The sequence below is a fragment of the Carettochelys insculpta genome, chromosome 3 (genome assembly GCF_033958435.1).
Source record: "Carettochelys insculpta isolate YL-2023 chromosome 3, ASM3395843v1, whole genome shotgun sequence".
Classification (NCBI taxonomy): Eukaryota; Metazoa; Chordata; order Testudines; family Carettochelyidae; genus Carettochelys; species Carettochelys insculpta.
Window position 1 is genome coordinate 181,385,539 of NC_134139.1, and position 23,829 is coordinate 181,409,367.

Genomic DNA, 23,829 nt, shown 5'->3' on the forward strand with positions numbered 1-23,829 from the left:
TTTTAACAAAGGGGCTAATTGCCCTGTATTTGCATGGCTGCTGCGAGCTGAGAATACACGGGTGCGGCTGCCGCCTGCCTCCCCACATCTTGGGGGAGCCGGGAGTTAGACTCACATGGCTGTGCCTGGCTCCTGGATCCCTGCTGCTCATGGGAGCTGGGAAACTGACTGGTTCTGCTGTGCCCAGCTCCCTGCCATTTGTGGGCACCAGGACCTGGAGTGGTGTGGCTGCAACAGGCTCCCGGCTCCCGCCAGCTGAGGGATGCCAGGAGGAGCACTGGCATACAGCTGCCCCTTTCTCAGCTCTCTGTGGCTCTCGGGAGCTGGGAGGATCACTGGTGCGGGGAAGTGGGACCTGTGGGACTGAGGGATGAGGCAGCCAGAAGCAGCAGCTGCCCTATGCAGCCAGGGAGCACCTCCCACCCAGCAGGGTGGCAGCCCCAACAGGGCAGCCACCACCTGACTTCAGGGTTACCATCTGTCCTGTTTCAGCTAGGACATCTCCCCCCCCAAGGCGTCTCTTATTTAGTCTAGGGGAATATGGTCATCTTACTGTGACTGCCAGCAGTACTGGGGTTTACAGTGGTGCCATGACATTTGGAATTAGTGCATCACCTCTAGGTGTGCTAAATCAAACCCTGGAAGATTGACTGCCAGTACATCGATTATCCCATAAGTATAGATGTACCCTCAGGGGTGGCTGTGTTAGTCTGTTAACTTCAAAAAGAACAAGCAGTCCCGTGGCATTTGAGGGACTAGCGAATGAGCTTTTATAGGTAAAACCTACAAAATGTTTTTTTCTAAGTTGGGGCAGCCTCCCTGAACAGCCTGATGACCTGCAGCACTACCATGAGTCACCGCAGGGATTCCCAGTGAAGACCACCAGACTCTTGTCCTGTCTCCAGCATGCCCCCATGCCAAGTTTTGTAAGGGAGTCCTCAGAGTGCAGCGTTATGGCAGTTGTGCACAAGGATATGCTTCTACCAACTGGAAATGAGACCTTTTAGGCCCCTTTATGCTGCTCCAGCTCTTTAACTCCATTTAAAGGGCCCAGACCCTGTGTGTGTTCACTTGCATGCATTCACGTGTTTGTGCGTTATGTCTCTCTCCCCCTCCCATCCCATCCCATCCACATGCACACTATACACACAAGATAGCAGCTTCTAAAAGAGCTGCTTATAAATTGAGTGTGACCAGGACGATATTAATTTAAGTTTCTCTGCAGAGAGGTGTTGTGAATAAAGCTGGCAAATAATAGCTGTTGCTCTTCAAGCCCTGCACATTAATGTTTGAGTTGGAAAATTTGACTAGTTAGGATAATGTGATTTCTCACATCTGTACACACAGCTAATAAACGCACTTGAGGAATACGACATTAGGAAGCCTACCAATTCCAGGTGGCTAAATGAGAGTATTCCCTGTAGTTGGCAAGAGATCTAGAATTTGCCTTAAGAGACAGATATGGTTGGTTGGTTATATTCTGTAACAAATTGACAGTAGGGGTGCACAAAGCCATGGAGGGCTGTTTTTCAGACATGGTAGTTTTGCAGGTGATCAAAGCCCAAATCTGTTTTATGCTGTCTTGAACACTTCAGGCCATGTCATGCCACTAGTTTTAAAGCAGAGCTCCTTATTGTTTTAACTTCTGCTTATGAACCAATGGCAGAGCATGGTCCTTGCAGTTGATTTTTGCTTCTTCTATTCATTTCGGAGTCCGATGATGGGAAGGGGATTAGCGCATGCCTAATGCAATTAGCACCCTCCCATTGTGTTTATACTGTTCTGTCCATGCCACCTGCACAGTTTGAGCTTGCTGTTGTTTCACAGAAAAGTCTGAAACTCAAGAATGGCCCTAATGATGTGATCTTTAGTGTTACAACACAATATCAAGGCACGTGTCGCTGTGAAGGCATCATCTACCTATGGAATTGGGATGACAAAGTTATTATTTCCGACATTGATGGGACTATCACGAGGTAAGCTGACAAACAGGCAAGATTTTGTCTACCAGGCAAATCTCCATCTGGCCCCCAAAATAGTTACTGATGTAAAGTTGGGAGAATGGGGCCAACAGCCTGGTGGGCTCCAGGACAAGGTGAAAAGGCTCTGAACTCTCAGAAGGTCGGGGCCAAGGTGGAAGTGGCTGGACCTAGGGCAGTTGGGCTTTTAGTGCTGCTTAGATCACTGTGCTGCCTGGCCCTCCTAAAGCTACATGTAGCAGCACAGCACCGCTGCTGCAGCATTTCAAGGAGGACCGGAGTTCCAGCTAGGCCCAGAGGCAACTGCCCCCTTTGCCCCACTGTCAGTGAGCCTGGGTTAGACCATCATGTTCAGAGTTTGAATTTTCCTGTTCAACATGTTTTTCAATGAAGCAAAAAATGCAGGGGGCTCCTACTTTATTGCCTGGATTGTTAAAGGCTGGCATGTATAATACTGTTAATCTGTTTCTTACTTACGGTCTTTTCTGCAGTGCGTATCCCTGTAATATCTATGCATCTCTCACATATTCATGAGTTCATTGTTGCATCCCATCTGTGAGACACTCTAGACATTCATTCTGGTTTTAGAGCTATTACAAATGCCAGCACTAATGCAGTGGGATGAGGCAATGTGATCTAGTGGAAGGGATGCCAGAATAGGATTGAGCATCTGTGGTCTATACCTGCCACTGAGTTGATTGAGTAGTGACTGAGTCATTTCGTCGCTTTTGACACTGTTTCCATCCTACTCACGTGATTCTTCTCTTTGCATCGTAAGCTTGTCGAGGCAGGGACTGTCCAATTGTATCTGTGCAATGCCTTTCACAGTGGAGCCTTTGCTTTGTTGGCTTCTCTGTGTGCTACATGATATAAACAGTAATATAGGTTGATCCTAACTAGTCTGGTACTCTCTCTCTGGCCTGGCAACATCTGTGGTATGGCATGAGTTTAGTTAGCTGGATGTCCTCTTATTGTGGGTGTGGCCAAGTTTCTAGCAGTCCTATAATGTTGGTTTATAGCCACCAATCCTGGCTCTTAGTGTTCTGTGCTGTTATTTAGCTATAATTTCCCCCTAAATGTCTTCTAAGAGCCCAGTAAGCAGTGGAAGTGTTGGTAATGCTGCAGGACAATAGCGACCGCCCATGGTTCAGAAAATTCTTTGGTTCAGCCTCAGTCAGGTCCCAGGGGTGCCGGGTTAGAGAGGTTCAACCTGTACTAAATTCATTCAGTCTACAATGGGGAAGGCCACTGGAACCAGTACAGCTATTCCCCCCATTTTATACATGGTGAATTTAGGCCCAGAGGCGTAGATTCTCAAGGTTAATCTAGTTACCTAATTCCCATTGAAATCAATGGGTGCTAGATGCCTTCAAGGATCTGGGCCAGAGGGAGTAAACTATTTGTCAAGGCCATGTATTAGGTCTGTGCCATGTGTTGGGTTAAAACTTTGATCTCCTGAATCTCAGGGCAATGCATTAGCCAACAAATTATTGGATGAATGCTTAGGAAGGACTGGATCAATACCAACTTTTCCTGAAAAAACAAGCCCATTATTTAGAGTTGCTTCTGCCTGTTCTTTTGGAAGTATTTTCTTGAAGTGCATTTGGTCTGTTTTCCCCATTTTTATTCAGGTCAGATACTTTGGGTCATATTTTGCCCACTCTTGGCAAGGATTGGACACACCAAGGGATTGCAAAGTTGTATCATAAAGTGAGCCAGTAAGTATTCAGCAAATTTCTTCATGTTAATTTCTCTCAGTATAAATGCAAAAGCAAATGCCCGTTTACAGCTCTGAGGGCTTGTCTACACTTGCCCCCAACTTAGAAGGGGGCATGGTAATTAGGGTGATGGGAGATTGCTGCAGTGAATATATAGCACTTCATTAGGCTAATTCTTCCCCGCAACAACTTTAAAGTGTCAAACTTTGAAGTGCTGGCATGCGTGTAGCCACGGGCACTTCAAAATGCCTGTGCTACTTCAAAGTGCCTTTACTCCCCAAATTTTTGAGGAATAAAGGCACTTCAAAGTAGCATGGGCACTTCAAAGTGCCTGAGGCTACACGGCATGTCAGCACTTCAAAATTTGACATTTTGAAATTGCCGTGGGGGAGAATTAGCCTAATAAAGTGCTGTATATTCACTGCTGCACTTCATTAGTAATTTCCTGTCACCCTGATTACCGTGCCCCCTTCAAAGTTGGGGGCAAGTGTAGGTCCAGCCTAAAAGTCCTAGGAACTCTTTGATAAAATGGTGAATAAAAGAAATGGGTAAATTACACTCCTAACAGAAAATTAGACAGGATAAGTAGGATCATGCTAAATGGTGAGGGACTTTAAAAGAGACAAGGAGGGTGTACTTGGTGATGAAGGGAGAACTTGTAGAGCAATGCAAAGAACTGATGAGGAAGGGAAGGTGGATGGTATCAGTGTCAGAGAGAAAATTGTGGTAGTCAGAATGCAATATAAGGGCTTTGACAAGCACTTGGCAGCCTGCAGAGACAAAAGGCTGGAGCTTTGAGATGTTCTACTGAAAGAAGTGACAAGATTTATATAGCCTGGATGTGTGTATCCAGAGATAATCAAAGATAACACCAAGCCTTAGTGACTGAGAGAATAATGGACTTTGTCCGTGGGGATAAAGGAAACAGGGAATGGAGGTTAGAACTTGGCAGGAAAAGATTAGGAATTTAGTTTTAAGAATGTCCCATGGAGCTTAAATGTGTGCAGCATAGCATTTTTCTTGGATGGAAGGAGATAGTGTGTGATGAACTAACATTCACACATTTACTTACATTTGCATAGTGTAGATGACAGCAAAGTTATTTTGAAATAGTGGCTGCTATCTTGAAAGAACTTGGCTGTGTGGCTGTAGCCTTAGAGAGACAGTGCAGATGAGATAAAATCTTTTGCTGAACAGAGCCATATTTTTTTATGTAGCGGCCATACAAATCCTAAAATACATTATTGATATAAATTGGTGACTTCACTGGAGCTGTGCAGATATTTGCTATCTGGCTTGTAATTTTTCAACTCCTTTGTAATTTGTGAGTTCTTGTGGTGCAAAAAGGTTATGGGGTGAATCTGTAATTGTTAGGCTAATATCATAGGCAAATAAAATATCATAGTTGTAAAAATGCCCAGTTCATTATTAAAGTGATTTCTTCCTGATTTGTTTGTTTTTGCATTACAGAAACGGGTACAAATTTCTGTATTGCTCAGCACGTGCTATAGGAATGGCAGACATGACCAGAGGATATTTGCATTGGGTCAATGAACGAGGAACAGTGCTACCTCAAGGACCTCTGTTGTTAAGTCCAAGCAGCTTGTTCTCAGCCTTTCACAGGTATCATTGGATAGTATATTGTGTCCAATGAAATAGTCACCTCTGAGGTGACCTCTTGAAGTTTCTAATAGGAGTTGTTGTAGCCTTTTGTTAAATATCAAAGTCTTAGTAGGCAACCATAATTTGCTACTATCTTAGATGGTTACATAAGACAGGTCTCTCTTAATGTGTGTTAGTCAGCGTCACTGAACATTCTCTAAGTATGGAGACCTTGGTGATGTTGTAGCTAAGGATAATAAAAGAGTAGGTTTCCCTTCCACTCTTCACCTCTAAGAGATTTTCAAGTGGGACTGCTGGCTGCCTGTGTTTTAGCCAGTTGGCCAAAGGGTATCCCATCTATCAGCCTACATAAATTCTTTTACATTTGGTGATGTATATGCTGTTACAGAATAACTGTGTGTGAGCCATTCTGTGTGATTTAACCAGCACAGCTTTTGGGGACTGTTGGCTGAGGGTTTTTGTGGGTTCGGGGATAGTGGTTTTCCTCCCACATTTATGGCTCCTTAATCCCTGAGTCATCTGGGAAGTTTCTTCATCTCCCTCTACAGGTTAATGCTACCTGAAGGTTGGCCTAACTTATAGGTGCCTGCCTATGGCTCCACCCTTTTAAATGCGAGTAACCAGAGTCCAACAGCACTGTAGTCATGCTTGTTTCCCAGGCAGCATTCCATATGTGTTCTCCTGGGCTGTGTTATGGGGACTGGTGGTACAGGGACAGCTACGCCAACTTCGCACCATTCAGGATTCTCTCTAGATTGTGGGAATTCCCTGAGGTACAACTCTGCCATCTGTTTGGTCCCATTTTAGTAAGAGAGGCAATTGTAGAAGAGCTGCAGCCAAGAGATGAAATGACTGTTCATTATTCTGTAGCAGAGAATGGAAGAGAGTTAGAAGATGCCTTTGTCTTTACTTATCTCTAATTGTCATTTATTGGTGACCACACGTGTAGCGCAATACTAATTGCAGGTAGTCCTTTGGACCTGGCATATGGTAAAATTTAAATTCCAGGGAGAAGGTAGAGAATCTATCTAAAGGGAAGGCTGTTGTAACCTATTGACCCATTCTGCAGTTTTCAGTAAGGGAGTTTGTATCATTATATCACACATCAGCTACGTCTACACTAGCCCCAAACTTCGAAATGGCCATGCAAATGGCCATTTCGAAGTTTACTAATGGAGCGCTGAAATGCATATTCAGCGCTTCATTAGCATGCGGGCAGCCGCGGCACTTCGAAATTGATTCACCTCGCCACTGCGCGGCTCGTCCCGACGGGCCTCCTTTTTGAAAGGATCCTGTCTACTTCGAAGTCCCCTTATTCCCATGAGCTCATGGGAATAAGGGGACTTCGAAGTAGGTGGGGTCCTTTCGAAAAGGAGCCCCGTCGGGATGAGCCACGCGGTGGCGATGCACATCAATTTCGAAGTGCAGCGGCTGCCCGCATGCTAATGAAGCGCTGAATGTGCATTTCAGCGCTTCATTAGTAAACTTCGAAATGGCCATTTGCGTGGCCATTTCGAAGTTTGGGGCTAGTGCAGACACGGCCATCTTGATTTAAACATTGCTGTCCACAATTCACTAAACTTTTTTGATAGCCACACCTTTACTACACTCTTTTTAATAAAAGCTCCTTTGTTTAGGATGTGTGTGGTTTTTTTTTTTTCTCTTACTGTGAACGTCATCTTTGCAAACACGGGGAAAGGCATTTACCTTTAATAGGAGCTCTGGCTTCTAAATGAAGTTCTATGGGGTTTTTCAGTGCTAGAATCTGGGTAGGTGAATATATTACTTTAAATAGCTGATATATTTATGAAATATTTCCTTTTTATTTTAGGGAAGTGATTGAAAAGAAGCCAGAAAAGTTTAAAGTTCAGTGTCTGACAGACATCAAACATTTGTTTTATCCAAACACAGAACCCTTTTATGCTGCCTTTGGAAACAGACCTGCAGTAAGTTCTAATTGAGATTATTTTTGACTATGAAGTGCAGGTAATGTTATTCAGTATTTCTTTTGTGGCAATGCCTTGGTGCCTCAAACAGGAATTAAGGCCACCTTTTAACAGGCTCTATAAAAACACATAATGTAAAGTTAGTCTTCAGAGATTTCACAGTTTATGATGCAGATGATATGCAAGCACACATATTTTAACTGCTACTTTGCCCTCCATTTTTTTCTCTTTATTCACCTCTTACATAAGTTAGAAGTCCCAGCCATCCCAGGTGGTGGACAGCTTAACTGTATGTACAATCCATAAAGTTGTTTGAAAATGGTACCTTTCTTTGGCACTGTTGGAAATGCATGCCCAAATTCCACTCTGTTCAAGACTGGATGACCACAGTGAGCTCTATGTAGTAGGTATAAGTATACACCTAGACAAAATTTGGCAGGTAAAAGTCAATGAAACTTAGGCTCTAAAATTACTTAACTATATTTGAAATTTGTACTTCTGTATCTGTTTAATCTCCTCTATGAAAACTTGGAAATTGTCTACACAGTAAATTAACACCCATCACTGGGGAGTAAATTCTAATCTGCACTAGTGAGTAGTGTGCTAACTGGCCCGTCTGGATCTTGCTGCCTTATACTATAAGTTTCCTAATGCATGTTAACTTAGCCCTGTTTTAGATCAGCACTATGTTAATATGCAATAGGGAACTTTAATGCATACAGCAGGGTCTAGATGGGCCACTAAATGTGTGATATGCTGGTGAGGGCAAGAATTTACACCTCTCTTTTGTACATTAATGTATCATGTAGACAAGCCTGTGTCCTATGAATTTTGTTAGGCATAGTTAAGGTTTTGTCATGCTATGAAAGCTTCAGATGCAGGATAACATATACATACTCAATGCTTATACTTTGTCCTTCAGTATACTATATATAGTCTTTTGCTCTACATATCTATATTCTTTGTATTCTATAAAAAAAGCAATGAGAAGTCCTGTGGCAACTTACAGACCAATAGTTCCCAAACTTTTTGGCATCATGCCCCCTTTTGTTTTTTGAGGAAACCCTCCCGCCTCCCCACCTCTTCTTTACCATCATCCAACTCCCACTTTTAACAAAATAAAATAAACACAAACAATTGACATAAAAATGTGATTTTTTTAAATTTTCTGAGCCTCTTGTGGATGCCTGTGCAGTTCCCGCTGGCCAGCTGCCTGAGCCCCAAGACAGCCTGAGATTTGCGCTTCCAGAGCCACACGCCTGAGCTGCCTAAGCCCTGCACTGCCGGAGCCAGCTGCCCACCTCCTAGCCTGAGCCCCGTGCTGCTGGGGCCAGCCGCCCATCTACCCGCCTGTCACTGGAGCCAGGCGCCCACCCACCCACCAGGGCCAGCTGCCCGAGCCCCATGCTGCAGGGGCCAGCTGTCTGCCTGAGCCCACCAACTCCTGCAAGCTGTCAGCCTGGACCCTGCAAGTCCCACAAACCAGCCACCTGAGCCCCTCCCCTCCCACAAAGCCAGGCACCACCAGCCCTCTGCTCTTACCCCATGCCCAACACCCTCACCCAAGCCAGGCACTTCCAACCCACAATCTAGCCTCATCCTCCTCCTCTTCCCCTCCCCCGAACCCACACTCACCCACCTTTGCAGGAGGCAGCTAGTTCCATATGGGTCTGCACCGGGTGCCTGCTTTTTATAGCAGCTGTCCAGGTCACCCACATAAAATGGCAGGGGCTGAGAGCCGGAAGCAAAGGCTGCCTCCTGTTTTGGATGGGAGGCGTGATGATGGGGGCTGGGTCACTACCACCCCTCCCTGGAATTTCTTCATGTCTCCATGGTGGGGGTATGCCACCCAGTTTGGGAAACTATGTTATAGACTAACGGATATTTTGGAGCATAAGCTTTTGTGGGCAAAGACCCTCTTCATCAGATGCAATGTGACATTGGTTTTGCGGATACAGACTAACATGGCCACCCCTCTGTTACTTGTTACCATGCAAGATAAAGAATACAGTTTATTGTACAGAGGCAAAAGCATGGTTTAATTTGTTAACTTTTTTTCTTTCTTTGTTAGGATGTTTATTCCTACAAGCAAGTGGGGGTCTCTTTAAACAGAATATTCACAGTTAATCCCAAAGGGGAGCTTATACAGGAGCATGCAAAAACCAACATCTCATCGTAAGTAGTAATTTGTCCCAGACTGTTCATGTGCCAAATGCATCACTCAGTTGACAATGGCAGCTATACCAAGGGTTTATTTAGCTCTGTTAGCAAAGGTTTCCTGCAGTTGTTAAAAGTGAAATATTTGGGTTGCTATAACATTTGATTACTTTGATACCAAGTCTCCACTGGGCATTGTTTGAAATAAAAAGAATGATAGTCACTGAGCCAACAATTAAAAAAAAGTTTTTTTCATTTACAAGGATGCTGTCCACTTTTAGTGTGGTCAGTTTAAAAATAAGTTTCATATAGTTTCCTGACCTTTAAATAATTCTTTCTTTGAAGTTTCCTCTTTTCTCGGTTTCTGTGTGAAAGACTTAGGGCAAACAAAAGCTGAAACTAACTGTATAGTGGGCATAGCTAAAGGTGATTTATACACAAATCCCTCTTCAGCTCAATGGTTAGCCCTCTGGCCTTCTAAACCAGGGATTGTGACTTCAGTCCTTCATGGGGTCTCAACTGTATCTTATCATAACAGATTTCAGATACCTAATGGGAATTTTGCAGGGTTAAAACAAGATGAAGGCCTTAAAGGCTGTTTTTATAATAAATAAATCTTCTGTGTGGGCTTCACCAACAAAGCCATTTCCAAAATGAATTGCCATAGACCAGGCATGTCCAGCCCGCGGGCCTCATGCGGCCCTGGACAGCTAGTAATGCGGCCCCACAAGATCGTAAACTTTTAACATTATTATGTGATTTATATGCATTGACTGTATTATATATTTTATATGCGGCCCAAGACAATTCCTCTTCACTCAGTGTGGCCCAGGCAAGCCAAAAGGTTGGACACCCATGCCATAGACCCTGCTGTCAAACACACACCTCTTTGAACATCTCTGTTCAAAATGAATGCAGATGAAGGAATGGAAGCAGACTGGTTGGACTGATCATCTCACACAGATGAGCTTTGCATTGTATTGGCAGTGTGTGTTTGGGTGTTTGGACATCTTTGTTTTTAAATTAAAATAAACTATCTGAGATGATTTAAACAGCAATTTTCCCCCCCAGTTACGTCAGACTTTGTGAGGTGGTTGATCACGTGTTTCCTTTGCTGAAAAGAAGCCATTCTTCAGACTTCCCTTGTTCTGATACCTACAGTCAGTTCACCTACTGGAGGGAACCACTTCCACCTTTCGAAAACCAGGATATTCCTCCGTCCTCACCTTAAAAGGACCTATAGCTCTTGGCCTCAAAGGACTGGTTATCTTATACTCAAAAGACACAGCTTGGTTTTTGCATTGGATGGATCAGCTGGAATCCATTCTATTGTGAGCAGTGTGTTCATTTGTTAGAAGCAAATTCAGAACTGTGTTTCCATGCTTAAAGTTAAATTTCCAGTGACTCGGAAGGGGAGTGGTGCTTCCAGCTTCTCAGCCAGCATGTGCAACACTTACGACAAAAGGGCAACTACAAGTGCAGTGATACTGGTTTTCAGTTAAAAATACTGTAAGGTGTAGTTAAAAAAAAAAAAAAAAAAAAAAAAAAAGGGGTTCTCAGTCTTTTTTCCATGAACTATCTTCCCACCTAAAATGTGAACTTGATGCCGATTCAGGATGCATATCATTTCACCTTGCAGAATTTTTTCAGCTGTGTGGTTTTTATTTTTTTTTCTTTGTAGTATGTCTGGCCATATTTGGCATCAGTCACATTTTCCTATTCACTTTCAGTTCTTTAGTTCCATACTTTCCTTCTGATTTGCACAGATTCCTGATTTTAATTTGACCGCCTTAAATTATAACTGTGTGCATTGGAATCAATATTACAGATCAGCTGAGAGCATTTCATATGATATACTGCAGTACTTTGCTTTTAAATGTAGACTTCAACTGACCTTATACCAAATGATCAAAAGTGTGTGCTTGGAGGTAAATAGTAAAATGGTTACCTTATTTATTTTTAAAGATATTTGGTGGGGGAGTGAATCCAAAGCATAATTTTTCTCTGAAAATGGCATCATGGGATTCCATGTTGAGTGTATTTCAGTCTCTCCTTTATCAAATTTGCTCAACTTATAAGGAAGGGATATGTCCTGCTCCTGATTGAACTCAGTGGAAGTTTTGTCACTATGGAAAATAGGTTGGTGACCCAAAATATGGATTTTCTAACAGCTGGGCCTAGCAGTTCACTGATGTCAGAAGTGAACGTCAAGGAGCCAATTCACATTGCCTTATATCTTGATTAATCATTTACACAGGTGTCCTAAGTCTTTCCTTCTTGTACAACATCACTGGATCTCTGACTCAGGAGAAGAATATTATAGGTGCATTTCAGGTGCATATGTGCTTTATTTAAAGTCAGAATTAGTGCACAAGGATGAAGAGCATATTTTGACTTTCAGATCTTAGATCAAGTTCTCAAAGCTGGCAGTTTTAAACAAAAACATTTTTTTTATTTCTAAACTGAGCAAATTTGATATTGGGTCCTTGAGAGACAATCTGTAGGGGCCTCAGGCTGCCAGCCGAGGAGAGTCACTGCGCACAACACACTTCTAACTTCTAGGTTGTGTCTACACTACAAACATAACTTCTAAGTTGCTTACTTTGAAGTAGAGAGTCTACACACACCCTACTTCTAAGTTAAACTGCAAAGTAGGGCACTACTCCATTCCTGGAAATGGATTAAGGACTTCAAAGTTGGGCTCCCTACTTAACTTAGAAGTAAGGGAAAATGTGTGTAGACTCTCTGCTGTCTACTTTGATGTAGTGCCTAACTTCGAAGTTAACTTCTAAATTAGTTTCTAGTGTAGACACACCTATATTATGTGATTCTTGGGTGTGAAAACCAGGGATTAGGAGTAGCAATGTGATTTTTCATCTTTTTATTACACTTCAGTGATATCAATGCTACAATACAGTTTTTGATTGCCGTAATTTAAAAAGACGTTGAAAAAATGGGGAGGATACAGAAAAGAGTTACAAAAATGATTCAGATATGGAGAACATACCTGAGGATGAGACACTACACCTCAATCTGTTTAGTATGGGGAAAAAGGAGGTTGAAGGGGTGATTTAATTGCTGCATCTGAATACTGTCAGGAGGAGAAAATACTAGGTATTAATGGGGCTTCAATCTAGGAGCGAAAGGAAGAGAGGAGCCAACAGCAGGAAACAAAGCCAGACAAATTCAAATGGGAAATAAGGCACAATCTTTTTAACAGTGATGGATGATTCTCCAATGCTTTCTATCTTGAAATCATGCTTGGATGCCTGTTTGGAAGGTAATGAGAAGTCCTGTGGCACCTTGTAGACCAACAGATTTTTTTGGAGCATAAGCTTTCGTGGGCAAAGACCCTCTTCATCAGATGCATCTTTTGCCCACGAAAGCTTATGCTCCAAAAGAACTTAGTCTATAAGGTGCCACAGGACTTCTCATTGTTCCTGCGGATACAAACTAGCATGGCTACCCTGCTGATACTTGGAAGATATGCTTTAACCAAATACAAGATAATAGGCTCAATTTAGGGGTATAATGCAATGCCCTGTCATAGATAGGAAGTCAGCCAGGATGTTCTAATGACCCCTTCTGGACTTAAGCTGTATCCAACTATCAGATGTTTTCATAGATACTATTTATTACCTCTTGCCATTAACTCTTGAGTTACTGGTTGAACATATTAGCCATAGCCCGTCTATATTTTGCGAATGGGCTGTGGTGATACATTTATTATATCAAAAATTCCGAGCCACTTAATAAGATGCTGTCAGTTCAGCTACCCTTCTGCAGCACTTAGGGCCTGACTTTCAAAGCTGAGCAACTGGAGCTCCTATTGTTCTGACCTGGAGTGAATCCCATTTTCAAGGCAGGTCCATAGTGTTTAGTTACTGATGTGCCATAAGAAGTGAATCTAGTTTTAATAACCTTTCCGTGTGGGGGGGAAAAAAATGTCAGTGTTGATGAATGGCTGATTTAAACCGTTTCAGTTTGAACACCCTACCACATCATGGGACACTGTGCTGTGTTGAAATCTGACTGTAGCTGCATAAAAAAGGATACATTTCACTCTTAGCTAATATTAAATTGGCTCATGGTGAGAACAGTTGGGAAAAATCAAAAGTTTGTTCTGCAAGAAACAAAAGATTTTGCTTCATTTTAAAATATATTTTAAGTGTACACTATGTTTTGCTTTGGCATTTGTATGCATATATTTGGATTATTCATTTATAAAGAATGAAGTGGAACTGTTAAAGGAATTTTTATTCTTTCCATGAAAGAAAAATGTTGCCTCCTTTCAGTGTAATGATGGTTTCTGTTACACAAAGAATACTTTTTGCTAACACAGTATAAATACAGATACCTAGCCACAGTGTGCTCTATTTCAACAATAGACATAAATTACACTCTGCAGTGGTGACTAGGGTTTATTTTCATGAATCCAATGACTGTCTCACTCAACACAAGTGGGCGTAGGAGGGGGAAGATATGTGTCTCATCAGTTATAGTGAAGGTAAAATTTATTGACAACTTTTGGGGTTGAGGGAATTTTTCATTTTAATTTTTGGTTTGGCTCACCATTTCTATGTCATTTATGTAAAAATTTGTTCTGTCTAGTGCACTAATGGAAATCATTGTAACATCTGGTTCTGATGCACTGAATGCAAAGCTGTAAAGATATATATATTGTAATAAATGCAAACAGATGAAAATAATTTTCTGTCATTCTGTGACTTCTTAAAATAGTCGGCTTTGGCCTTATGGCTCTGGGCCGGTTTGAAAGAATATTGTGTTGTGTGGTGTTTGTGTCCACTAGTAATTGGTTATCTTTTATCAGGATTACCGTCTATCATGTTCAGCATTTGTAGTATTCCCCATGTGTCATCACAGAGAGTCCACGAGCCAAATTGCCTTTGTTCTCCCATATGAATAGCCATACTGGGTTTGCTTTAAACCTTCTACCTGTTAATTTCACTTGGTTACCCTTTGTTCTTATGTTATGGGAACAAGTAAATAACTTTTCCTTATTCACTTTCTCCATACGTGTCCTGATGTTATAGACCTCTTTTCTAAGATGAAAATCGGTCTTTTAAATGTCTTTTTATATGGCACCTGTTCCAAACCCCTAATCATTTTTCTTGTCCTTTTCTGAACCTTTTGCAATGCCAATATATATTTTTGAGATGAGGCAACTAGATATGTATACAGCAATCAAGATATGGGCATACCATGGATTTATATAGAGGCAATAAGATATTCTTGTCTTATTTTCTATCCCTTTTTAAATGATTCCTAATATTTTGTTTGCTTTTCTGACTACTGCAGCACATTGAGTGGATTTATTTCTGAGAGCTATCCACAATGACTCTTAAGAGCTTGCGGCTAAATTAGTCCCCATCATTTTGTATGTATAGTTTGGATTATTTTTTACAATTTGTATTAATTTACATTTATCAATATTAAATTTCATTTGCCATTTTGTTACCCAGTCCACCTAAGTTTTGTGAGATCTTTTTCAAGCTCTTCACAGTCTGCTTTGCTCTTAACTATCTTGAGCAGTTTAGTATCATCAGCAAATTTTGCCACCTCATTGTTTACCCATTTCTCTAGATCATTTATAAATATGTTGAATAGAATTGGTCCCATTACAGACCCTTGGGGGACATCCACTTACCTCTCTTCATTCTGAAAACTGACCATTTATTCCTACTCTTTCTTTCCAGTCTTTTAACAAGTTATCAATCCATGAGCGGTCCTTCCTTCTTATACGTAACTTTAGTTAAGAGCCTTTAGTGAGGGACCTATTCAAAGGCTTTTTGGAAATCTAAGTACACTATATCCACTGGATGCCCTTTGTCCACCTGCTTGTTGACATTCTTAAAGAACTCTAACAGAGCAGTAATGCATGAACATAGAGAATCTCTATTTTTAGACCTTCCCCTAAGAGAGGTCTCTGTCTGATCCATGTGCTCCTCAGTACCTGTCTGCTTTCCCTCCTTAGTTTAAAAACTGCTCCATGAGCTTTTTTATGTTAATGCTCCCCTTTCTCCCCAAATTCTCCCCAGTTCCTAATCTAAACCCCTCCTCCCTACACTATTGTCTTATCTGTGCATCAAACTCTGCAGTTCCGCTTGTCTGCCTGGCCCTGTGAATGGAACTGGAAGCATTTCAGAGAATGCTACCATTGAGGTCCTGGATCTTACACTCTTTCCCAGCAGCCTAAAATTTGACCTTCAGAACCTCTCACCTAACCTTCCCTATGTCATTGATACCTACCTGTACCATGACCAGTGTCTTCTCTCGCTATTCCTGTCTATCAGAAAGCACCTTTATGTCTGAAGTGGCCAGGCAGATATTAGAGCAAACTTGATGCTAACATACTGCAGGAGCCAAGCCAACCTTCCTGACTTGATCCAAAATTCACTATCTGCAAAGGCACAAAGCCAGTTTTTGTTTTTTTTTTTTTTGCTTTCCCAGCACTACCTGTCTTCCCTCTCAAAGTCCTTGCCTGAGCACAGCTCAGCCTGATCTGGGCCTATGTGTTCAGCTCACATCCTTCAGGTATGAATGAGAAACTGGATACAAAAGGGTCTGCTCAAGTTCCAGGAAGGCAATACAAGTGTCAGCGGCCAGGGGACCAGGACTGGACAGTAAGGTTTGTTTTGTTCTGCATTCTGCTACTTAGAAATAGACAAGAAAATTAATTGCTATTTATGAAAACACAAAAAAATGCATTGTGCTCCCTCTGCTGGATTTACTGAGCAAATGACAATCTGTTACCAATGCTGTCAGGTGGCTTTGGTTTATTTTAAAGAAAAGTTTGGAGTCAAGAAGATTCTACAGCAGCTGAAGTTCAAAATCATAAAAAGATCCATTCTTAGGCTGCCCATGCTAATGGCAGCACCAGGTCTCTCTATTGTCTGTAAAGTTCTGAACTGTGTAAATGTTTGCCCTAAGCATAAGTGATGGGTTTGAAACAAGCCTGCTTTTAAATTAAGAAATCACAGAATTGATACATTCACCTTTGCAAAGAAGACTTTGTAAGGGCCTATTCATTGCTTTTGGGATATCGTGTGAACAAAGGATGCATAAAAAGCTTGAGGTAACAAATTTCCGGAGGAGTTACATAACTTAAAATTGCCTCCTAGTACTGCATGGAAGGGAGGGATGTCTCCCAGACCCTTAAGCAAACATTTCCCTTTAAATATATAGGTCTAGACAGCTGGAGTGCTTAATGTGCTTTGTGAATGGCACCAAATACCTTGGGAGAGATTTTTGCAAGTCATAAAACCAAACACAAAAAACCACTTTGTTCAGTATTCCAGACCAAATAGAAGCACTTGGAAATATGAAGCCTTCCACTCACCCTCTTGTGTACACCTAAGCTGGGCACCATTTTAAGAGGCCGCTGAGTGTATCCACAGTAAAGCTATGGCTTTGAAAATGCCCATCAGTGATGCTGACACCTTCCCCATCAGACTACAGACCACATGATTTTGGAGCAAAAGATGGGCTCTCTTTAGCCATAATGTGTTTCAACTCTGCAATGGAAGGGCTAATTGTAGGTGATGAACCAGGATATGCTCCCCTTCCTTCTCCCACGTCCCCTTCTGGCTTTGCTGGGGCTCCCACTAAGGCAGCACACTGGCCACACATACACTAGCAAGTTCTTTCAGCAAATCTGTCCCTTTTACAAAAGAACACACAGAGCATCTACACACAAAATATGCTCTTTTGATCTGAAATTGAAAGGACATGGTTCTTCATCCAGGAGCCATCTTCTGCTCCTGGATCAAGAAGAGTTCCTCCTTTCAAAAGCTTATTTAAAAAAAAAAAGCATGTAGATGTTCTATGGGCCCTTCTTTCAAAAGAGTGGTCCTCAATGCACTAGACTTTTTGATCCCTGGCCCGTTTTTTCCCAAAGAGAAGGGGCTGTGTGGATCCTCTCTGTCATAACAGCAGGTTGATTTTTCAATCCGCTTTTTTTGGCGTGGACATGATCTTTCCAAAGAAGTGTTTTCAGAAGACATCCTCTGGAAGATATCTTTTGAAAGATTGCTGTAGTGTAGATGTGGCCTGGGACTGGTGCTGAAAGCGCCTCTTGGTCTGTGTGTGAGGGAGCTGCTGAAGGGCCTGCAAAGGCTACTTTTATCTGTTTGAGAACAGCAGGAGCAGGGAGAGCTGCAGGCTGAGGGTCGGAAAAGAGAGCCTGGGCAGCTGCGGTAAACTCAGCAGTGTAGCATTGCCTCCCTGAAGTGCCTATGTAACCACTTTGTGGCCTGAGGGGTAGTATCTTCCCTTCTCCACACTGCCAGGCATGGGGCTCAGGCTTTGGCCTGACAGTTTTTTGCCAGAAACTGTGGCAGGCTTTTGCTTTGGGAGCATTGTACAAGAGAGGTGAAGAGCCCCTTTATGGCTGGTTTGCCAAGGAGGAGAGAATAAAAATGGACACAACTATTTTTCAAGTGTCTAAGGAGGTATTGCAACCAGCAGAGGAAGGTAGCTGGTGGACTTGCATTTAATTAAACACAACACCCTTGTGATTTTTCCATAAAATTAGAATCCCATATAGCGACTCACCACTCTGAAGTAAGGGATACAGCTTCATAATATCACAGATTTGCCCCACAAAATTAATATGGGTAGGCAAGGTGACTAATTCAGCTAAGGATTTAACAATATACTGAAGTTCCATGGACTTCACCGGAACCTAAGGATTTCCCTAAATGCTTTGCTGAACTGGGGCGTGGAGAGTTACTAACTGATTTCACTTTTCTAATGGCTACACTTTCAGGTAGTTTCCAAGCCTAGACCCATGTCAGGTGTTCAGCATACTGCCAGCACTCTATTTATTGACACAGGAAATCCATTTTGCCTTGTCTTTCTTTTAATGAGTTTTGCAAGCAAGTAGCCCCTTCCTGTGACTCATTTTGTATTTTCTGAATGGGTTTTGTGGGTTTAAATTTCACAACTGGAAAGTAACCTCAATGTCTGCTTTTCCTTGCTGGCTGGAATTGTAACAAGGAGAATATATTTTGGAACAAAGAAATGTAAATGGAGCAGTACAGTTCACATTTCTTGACAAAATTGTATAAACATCCTTCTTGCAGACAGTTAAAAGAAACATGCAAAGAGAAACTAGGTCATGTTTTCAAACTGATTTGTTTAACAAATAGGTTTGTTTTAGAATGTCACTTTGAACACAAAAAAAGACAGTTTCATTGGTGTTGTCTCCATACCTATTATTTATCCTTTGCTTTTTAACCAATACGTTTCCAATAATAAACACCAGGAGCTTTACTCAGGTGCCAGTTGCAGCAGAATAAGCCTAAGTTAAGTTACCATTCAGCTTCACATACTGTAACTGAGAACTACATTTTCATCATAAATATTGACGTATCCCAAAAGAACCCATAATTCAGCTATTGAGCCTGTAATTGTCTGGCTTCTAATATGCCAGGTGAGAAATTGAGAGGATTACTTCGGCTTTTGTTTTAGAGTTTTGGAAGAGGTATGGCAGAGGAGGTAGAAACTCCAGTTTAAATTGATACCATTAACATGGGAGTCATAGATTCCAAGCCCAGAAGGCACCATTAGTCTGACCTGCATAATGAGGGTCATAGAAGTTCCCCAAAATAATTTGTAGAGCAGATCTGTTGGAAAAGTAACCAATCTTGATTTAAAAATTGCATGTGATGGACAATCCACTGTTGGTCAATTGTTCCGCTGGTTAATTACTCTCACCATTGAATGGTTACACCTGATTTCTAATCTGAATTCAACTTCCAGCCAATGGATTGTGTTATAGCTTTCACTTTCAAACTGAAGATCCCATTGTTAAATATTTGTTGCCCATGTACACACAAGTAGACTATGATCAAGTCACCTGCAAATCCGCATGTTGTGAAACTAAATAGAGTGAGTTTCCTGAATCTATCACTCTGAAGACTTGTGTTTTAATCCTTTAATCATTCCCACAGCACTTCTCTGAACCGTCTGCAATTTATCAACATCCTTTCTGACTTGGGGGCACCGGTCCCTCACCCAGTATTCCAACAACGCTAGTTTCAAATGCAGAGGTAAAATAACCTCTCTACTCCTCTTCAAGATTCCCCTGTTTCTGCATCCAGGGATTGCAGGAGCATTATTGGCCATAGCATAACACTGGAAGCTCATGTTCCACTAATTATCCACCATAATTCCCAAAAATTTTTGAGTCACTTCTTCCCAGCCTACAGTCCCCCATCCTGTAAGTGTGGTCTACATTCTTTGTTCTTGATGTATACATTTAGATTTAACAGTAGTAAAACACACTGTTTTCCTGTGCCCAGTGTATCCAATGATTCTGAATCTGTGACCTGTCCTCTTTGTCAGTCCCCAATTTTTGTGTCACCTGCAAACTTTATCACTGCTGATTTTATATTTTCTTCTAGATCCTTAAAGTAAATATTAAATAGTGTAGAACTGAGAACCGATTGTGCAGGATACCACTGGAAACTTGCCCCATTGATGATAGATTCCCTGTGTATAGTTGCCTTCAGACACCGATCATTTAGCCAGTATTTAATCTATTTAATGTGTGTTGTCTTAAGTTTATATTGTTTTTGTTTTCCAATCAAAATATCAAATAGTCAAATGCCTTACAAAAGTCTAAATATAGCACATAAACATTATAACCTTTGTCAGCCAAACTTGTAATCTTATCAAAAAGAGGTGGTTTGCCAAGAGCTATTTTCTATAAACCGATGCTGATTTGCATTCATTATACTATCATCCTTTAACACTTTATTAGTAGTGTTCTCAGCTGCCTCAATATCTAGGCTAGGGTCAATGTCAGGCTGACAGGCCTGTACTTACATGGCACATCCTGTTTACCTTTTTATAAAATTGGCCCATATTAACTTTTTTTCAGTTTTCTCTAAGACTCCATATTAACGGTCCAGCAAGCTCCTGTGCCTGGATGAGACTATAGGGTACAGAGGAGGATTTTAGATGTAGTTAGGAAATTTTGGGAACAAGGCAGCCTATATAGGAAGGATGGGCTCCACCTAAATCAAACTGAACCAGATTGCTGGCACAAAGTGTTAACAAGGTCTCGGAGCAGTTTTTAAACTAAGGGCTTGCGGAAAGCTGACTGTTACAGAGGACCACTTGTTTCAAACAGAGCTGTCTCTTTGGAGAGGATATATCAATGGAGAATTTCTATGTCTTAGAAAGATGATACAATATAGGTAGGATCAGATGAGAAACAGTCGAATGAAAAAGAGGCCCATTCAATTACATCAGGTAATGGCAGACAACTAAAAATGACAAGTTTTAAAATGTTTAAATACCCAGTGCTAGAATTCTAAATAATAGGATGGGTGAACTAGAGTTCCTCATATTATATAAGGATATACCTGTTATCGGAATCACAGAAAGTTGGTGGAATGAGGATAATCAATGGAAAATGGTAATACCAGAGTACAGAATACATCTGAAAGACAGAACAGGTCATGCCAGTCAAGGGAGTGGTGCTATATGTGAAAGAAAGTATAGAATCAAATTAAGTAAACATCTTAAATGAAACAAACTGAACCATAGAATCTCTATGGATAATAATTCCATCTCTAATTATAAGAATATAGCTGTCCCCCTGACCAGGATGGTGATATTGATTGTGAAGTGCTATCGAGACTATAAAACTAAAAACTCAGTAATAATGGGGGATTTCCACTATACCCATAAGTTACATCTACACAACAGAGCTCTTCTGACAGAAGAACTTCTGGAAGATAGCCTCCGGAAGATCATCTTTTGGAAGAGTGTGTCCACAGACCCAAAGCACATTGCTCTTTCAAATGAGAGTGGCCATGCGGTCTGGCTACTCTTTCAAAAGAACAGAGCGGGAAACACTGCAGATGGGGTTGCACGGCTGCCAAGCCCTTCTGGGGCCCAACCAGATGCTCTCTTACAGGGCCCCTCCCAAACACTCCTTCCCTGTACATGCTGGGGCCTGCCAGGCTGATGAAAGCAAAGCAGAGCCAGTGCAGGGATTAGACGGCCATTGCATAGCCAAATGGATCCCCAGAAGCACCTAGAGCTGGACATCATGAATGCCATGGTTGTCCTGCTGGCCATGGTGGTCATGGCCACCCTCCACCTCCTCTGGTGGGCAAGCCCCCTTGAGCCCTTCTCCCTGGCACCCTGCTGCCCCCTCGCTCCCAGGAGCACTGCTGCCTCTGGAGCCATCCCAGCAGCTCCTACTGGTGAGGCTGGCTTGTAATGTGGGAGTGGGATGACACCACATGGTTGCAGAACTTCAGGATGAGCAAACAGACATTCCTGGAGTTCTGCAACTGGCTCACCCCTGCCCTCAGACATCAGGACACCTGCATGTGGCTCCCTTTCCCCCTCGAGACGCGGATCACCATCACGGTCTGGAATTTGGCCACCCTGGACAGTTACAGTCTGTGGGGCACCAGTTTGGGGTGGGTAAGGTCATTGTTGGGGCTGTCCTCATGGAGGCAAGGCATGCCCTGGTCAGACACCTGCCACAGGGAGGGGACTCGCAGGCAAGGGGGACCCTCGGGGGCATGGGGGAGAGGGAGTCAGGGGGTCAGGCGCAGTGCATCATGCCCTCATGAGTGCACACACCCTGCATCTTATGCAGTCATCCAGGCCATCAACACCACGCTGCTTCAGAAGGTCATCCACCGGGGTGGGGGAGGAGCTGGACACAGCTGTCACGGGATTTGCCACAGTCGGATTCCTGAATGGCTTTGGTACCTGGGATGGGACCCAGATCCCCATGCGTGCCCCTGGAATGCAGCGTGGGCTGCTATATAAACTGAAAAGGCTGCCACTCAGTAGTGCTCTAGGCTCTGGTGGACTTTAAGAGATGGTTCATGGACATATATGTAGTGGCTGGTTGGGCCAAACACGTTGCACATGTTCTGGAACTCCAGCCTCTGCTGGTGCATGGAGGCAGGGACCTTCATCCCCCAATGAGAGGTCCTGGTCGGGGACCTCACCATGTCTCTGTGCATGGTGGCAAATGCTGCCTACCCACTTCAGCCCTGGCTAATGCGGCCCTACACCAGCCACCTGGACCCCATCCAGGAGCTGTTCAATAGCAGGCTCAACCAGGCCCCCAAGGTTGTGGAGCACGAGTTCAGGCACCTGAAGAGCCATTTCAGGTGCCTCCTAACTTACCTGGAGGTTGGTCTGCACAATGTCACACAGGTTCCTGCTGTACATTCCACAATGTGGTGGAGAGCAAGGGCAAGACATTTGTCCAGGTGTGGGTGGCCAAGTCCAGCCCTGGCTATGAACAGCTAGCCACTGCCCAAAGTCACCTGGCCCACTGGGGCTGGGTACACATTAAGGAGGCTGTTGGAACAGTCTGGACACCGTGTATGAAGCAAGCAGGAGGGTTTATTACACACAGCGCTGGTAGAGTGCCACTTTGCCCATCAGGACTCAGTGAAGCAATGCCAGACAATAGATTACAATTGATTATATAGATTATTGATGGGCGGAGGGAAACTACAACATGGGTGTCACCCATGCCTGGATAGGTTCTAGCAGCAAGACGAAATGAGCACAGTAAGCCAATAATCTAAAAGGTTATAGAGTATCCCCGCCCATAGCTTATAGAGCATCTTATCTCTAGTACAGGTGGTTTCCTCTACATGTTAACCATAACAGATATACAATGACCAACTGTGTGAAAATAGGATAGAGAATGTGGCAATGTCTCTACACTGGTGCCTCTGTGGGCGGGTATCTAGAAGAGTTAAAGCACAAGTCGTTTGAAGTCGTTAACAGCACACAGCACTCAGTTGGTTTCTATATGCAGGGCCTCTTCTTGGAATGCAGTTGCCAAAGTAGCAATCCCTCCCTTCAGTCTTCAAGGCCCTTCCTGCCCTTCTCTGGGTATTGTGAGGGAGATAAGGGAGAAGGAGTCTCAGGGAGGTATTTTTCCACTCATGCTGGCTGGGTTTCTATTTTATAGGCCTACTCCAGACTTTAAGAATTGAATAGAGGGGTCGTTAGAACAAACCATGGCCTGCCTGAGGAATTTTCCCCCTACAGAGACCTTTTCGTGAGAGTTTTGCTCGTGGGCCCAATGACCCTCCCCCCAGGCACCACATTCAGACCCCCCCACCACCACACATCCAGACCTCACCATGATCAGAGGACATGGGGATGGTGCAACAGTAAAAACTGTTTAACATAATCAATGAGCGTGTTGAAACTATGATTTGTGCACCCAACAGAGGGGAACAAGGACTAACTATATAAATTTAGGGGCTGGGGAAGGGGGGGACACCCCAACCTGGAGGGGAAGGGGGGCATTAGTCCAGGGTGGGGATGGAGGGCCATGAGCCCCATTGGCCCCAGGATCCCTTCCCACCCTGGGTCTGGGGT

The 23,829-nt window shown here is 42.9% G+C and overlaps 1 protein-coding gene across 5 annotated transcripts in view; it reads left to right on the forward strand.

Moving 5' to 3' along the window:
• LPIN1 (lipin 1) overlaps positions 1-14,132 on the forward strand; it is a 105,406-nt gene extending 91,274 nt beyond the window's left edge. For all 5 annotated transcript variants that reach the window (XM_074991277.1, XM_074991278.1, XM_074991279.1 and 2 more), the window contains 6 exons: positions 1,828-1,976; positions 3,611-3,697; positions 5,168-5,320; positions 7,152-7,266; positions 9,338-9,441; positions 10,495-14,132. In XM_074991277.1, the coding sequence (XP_074847378.1) occupies positions 1,828-1,976; positions 3,611-3,697; positions 5,168-5,320; positions 7,152-7,266; positions 9,338-9,441; positions 10,495-10,654 (768 nt within the window). In that variant the 3' untranslated portion in view covers positions 10,655-14,132. The remainder of the gene's footprint in view (positions 1-1,827; positions 1,977-3,610; positions 3,698-5,167; positions 5,321-7,151; positions 7,267-9,337; positions 9,442-10,494) is intronic.
• Positions 14,133-23,829: the final 9,697 nt, after the last annotated feature.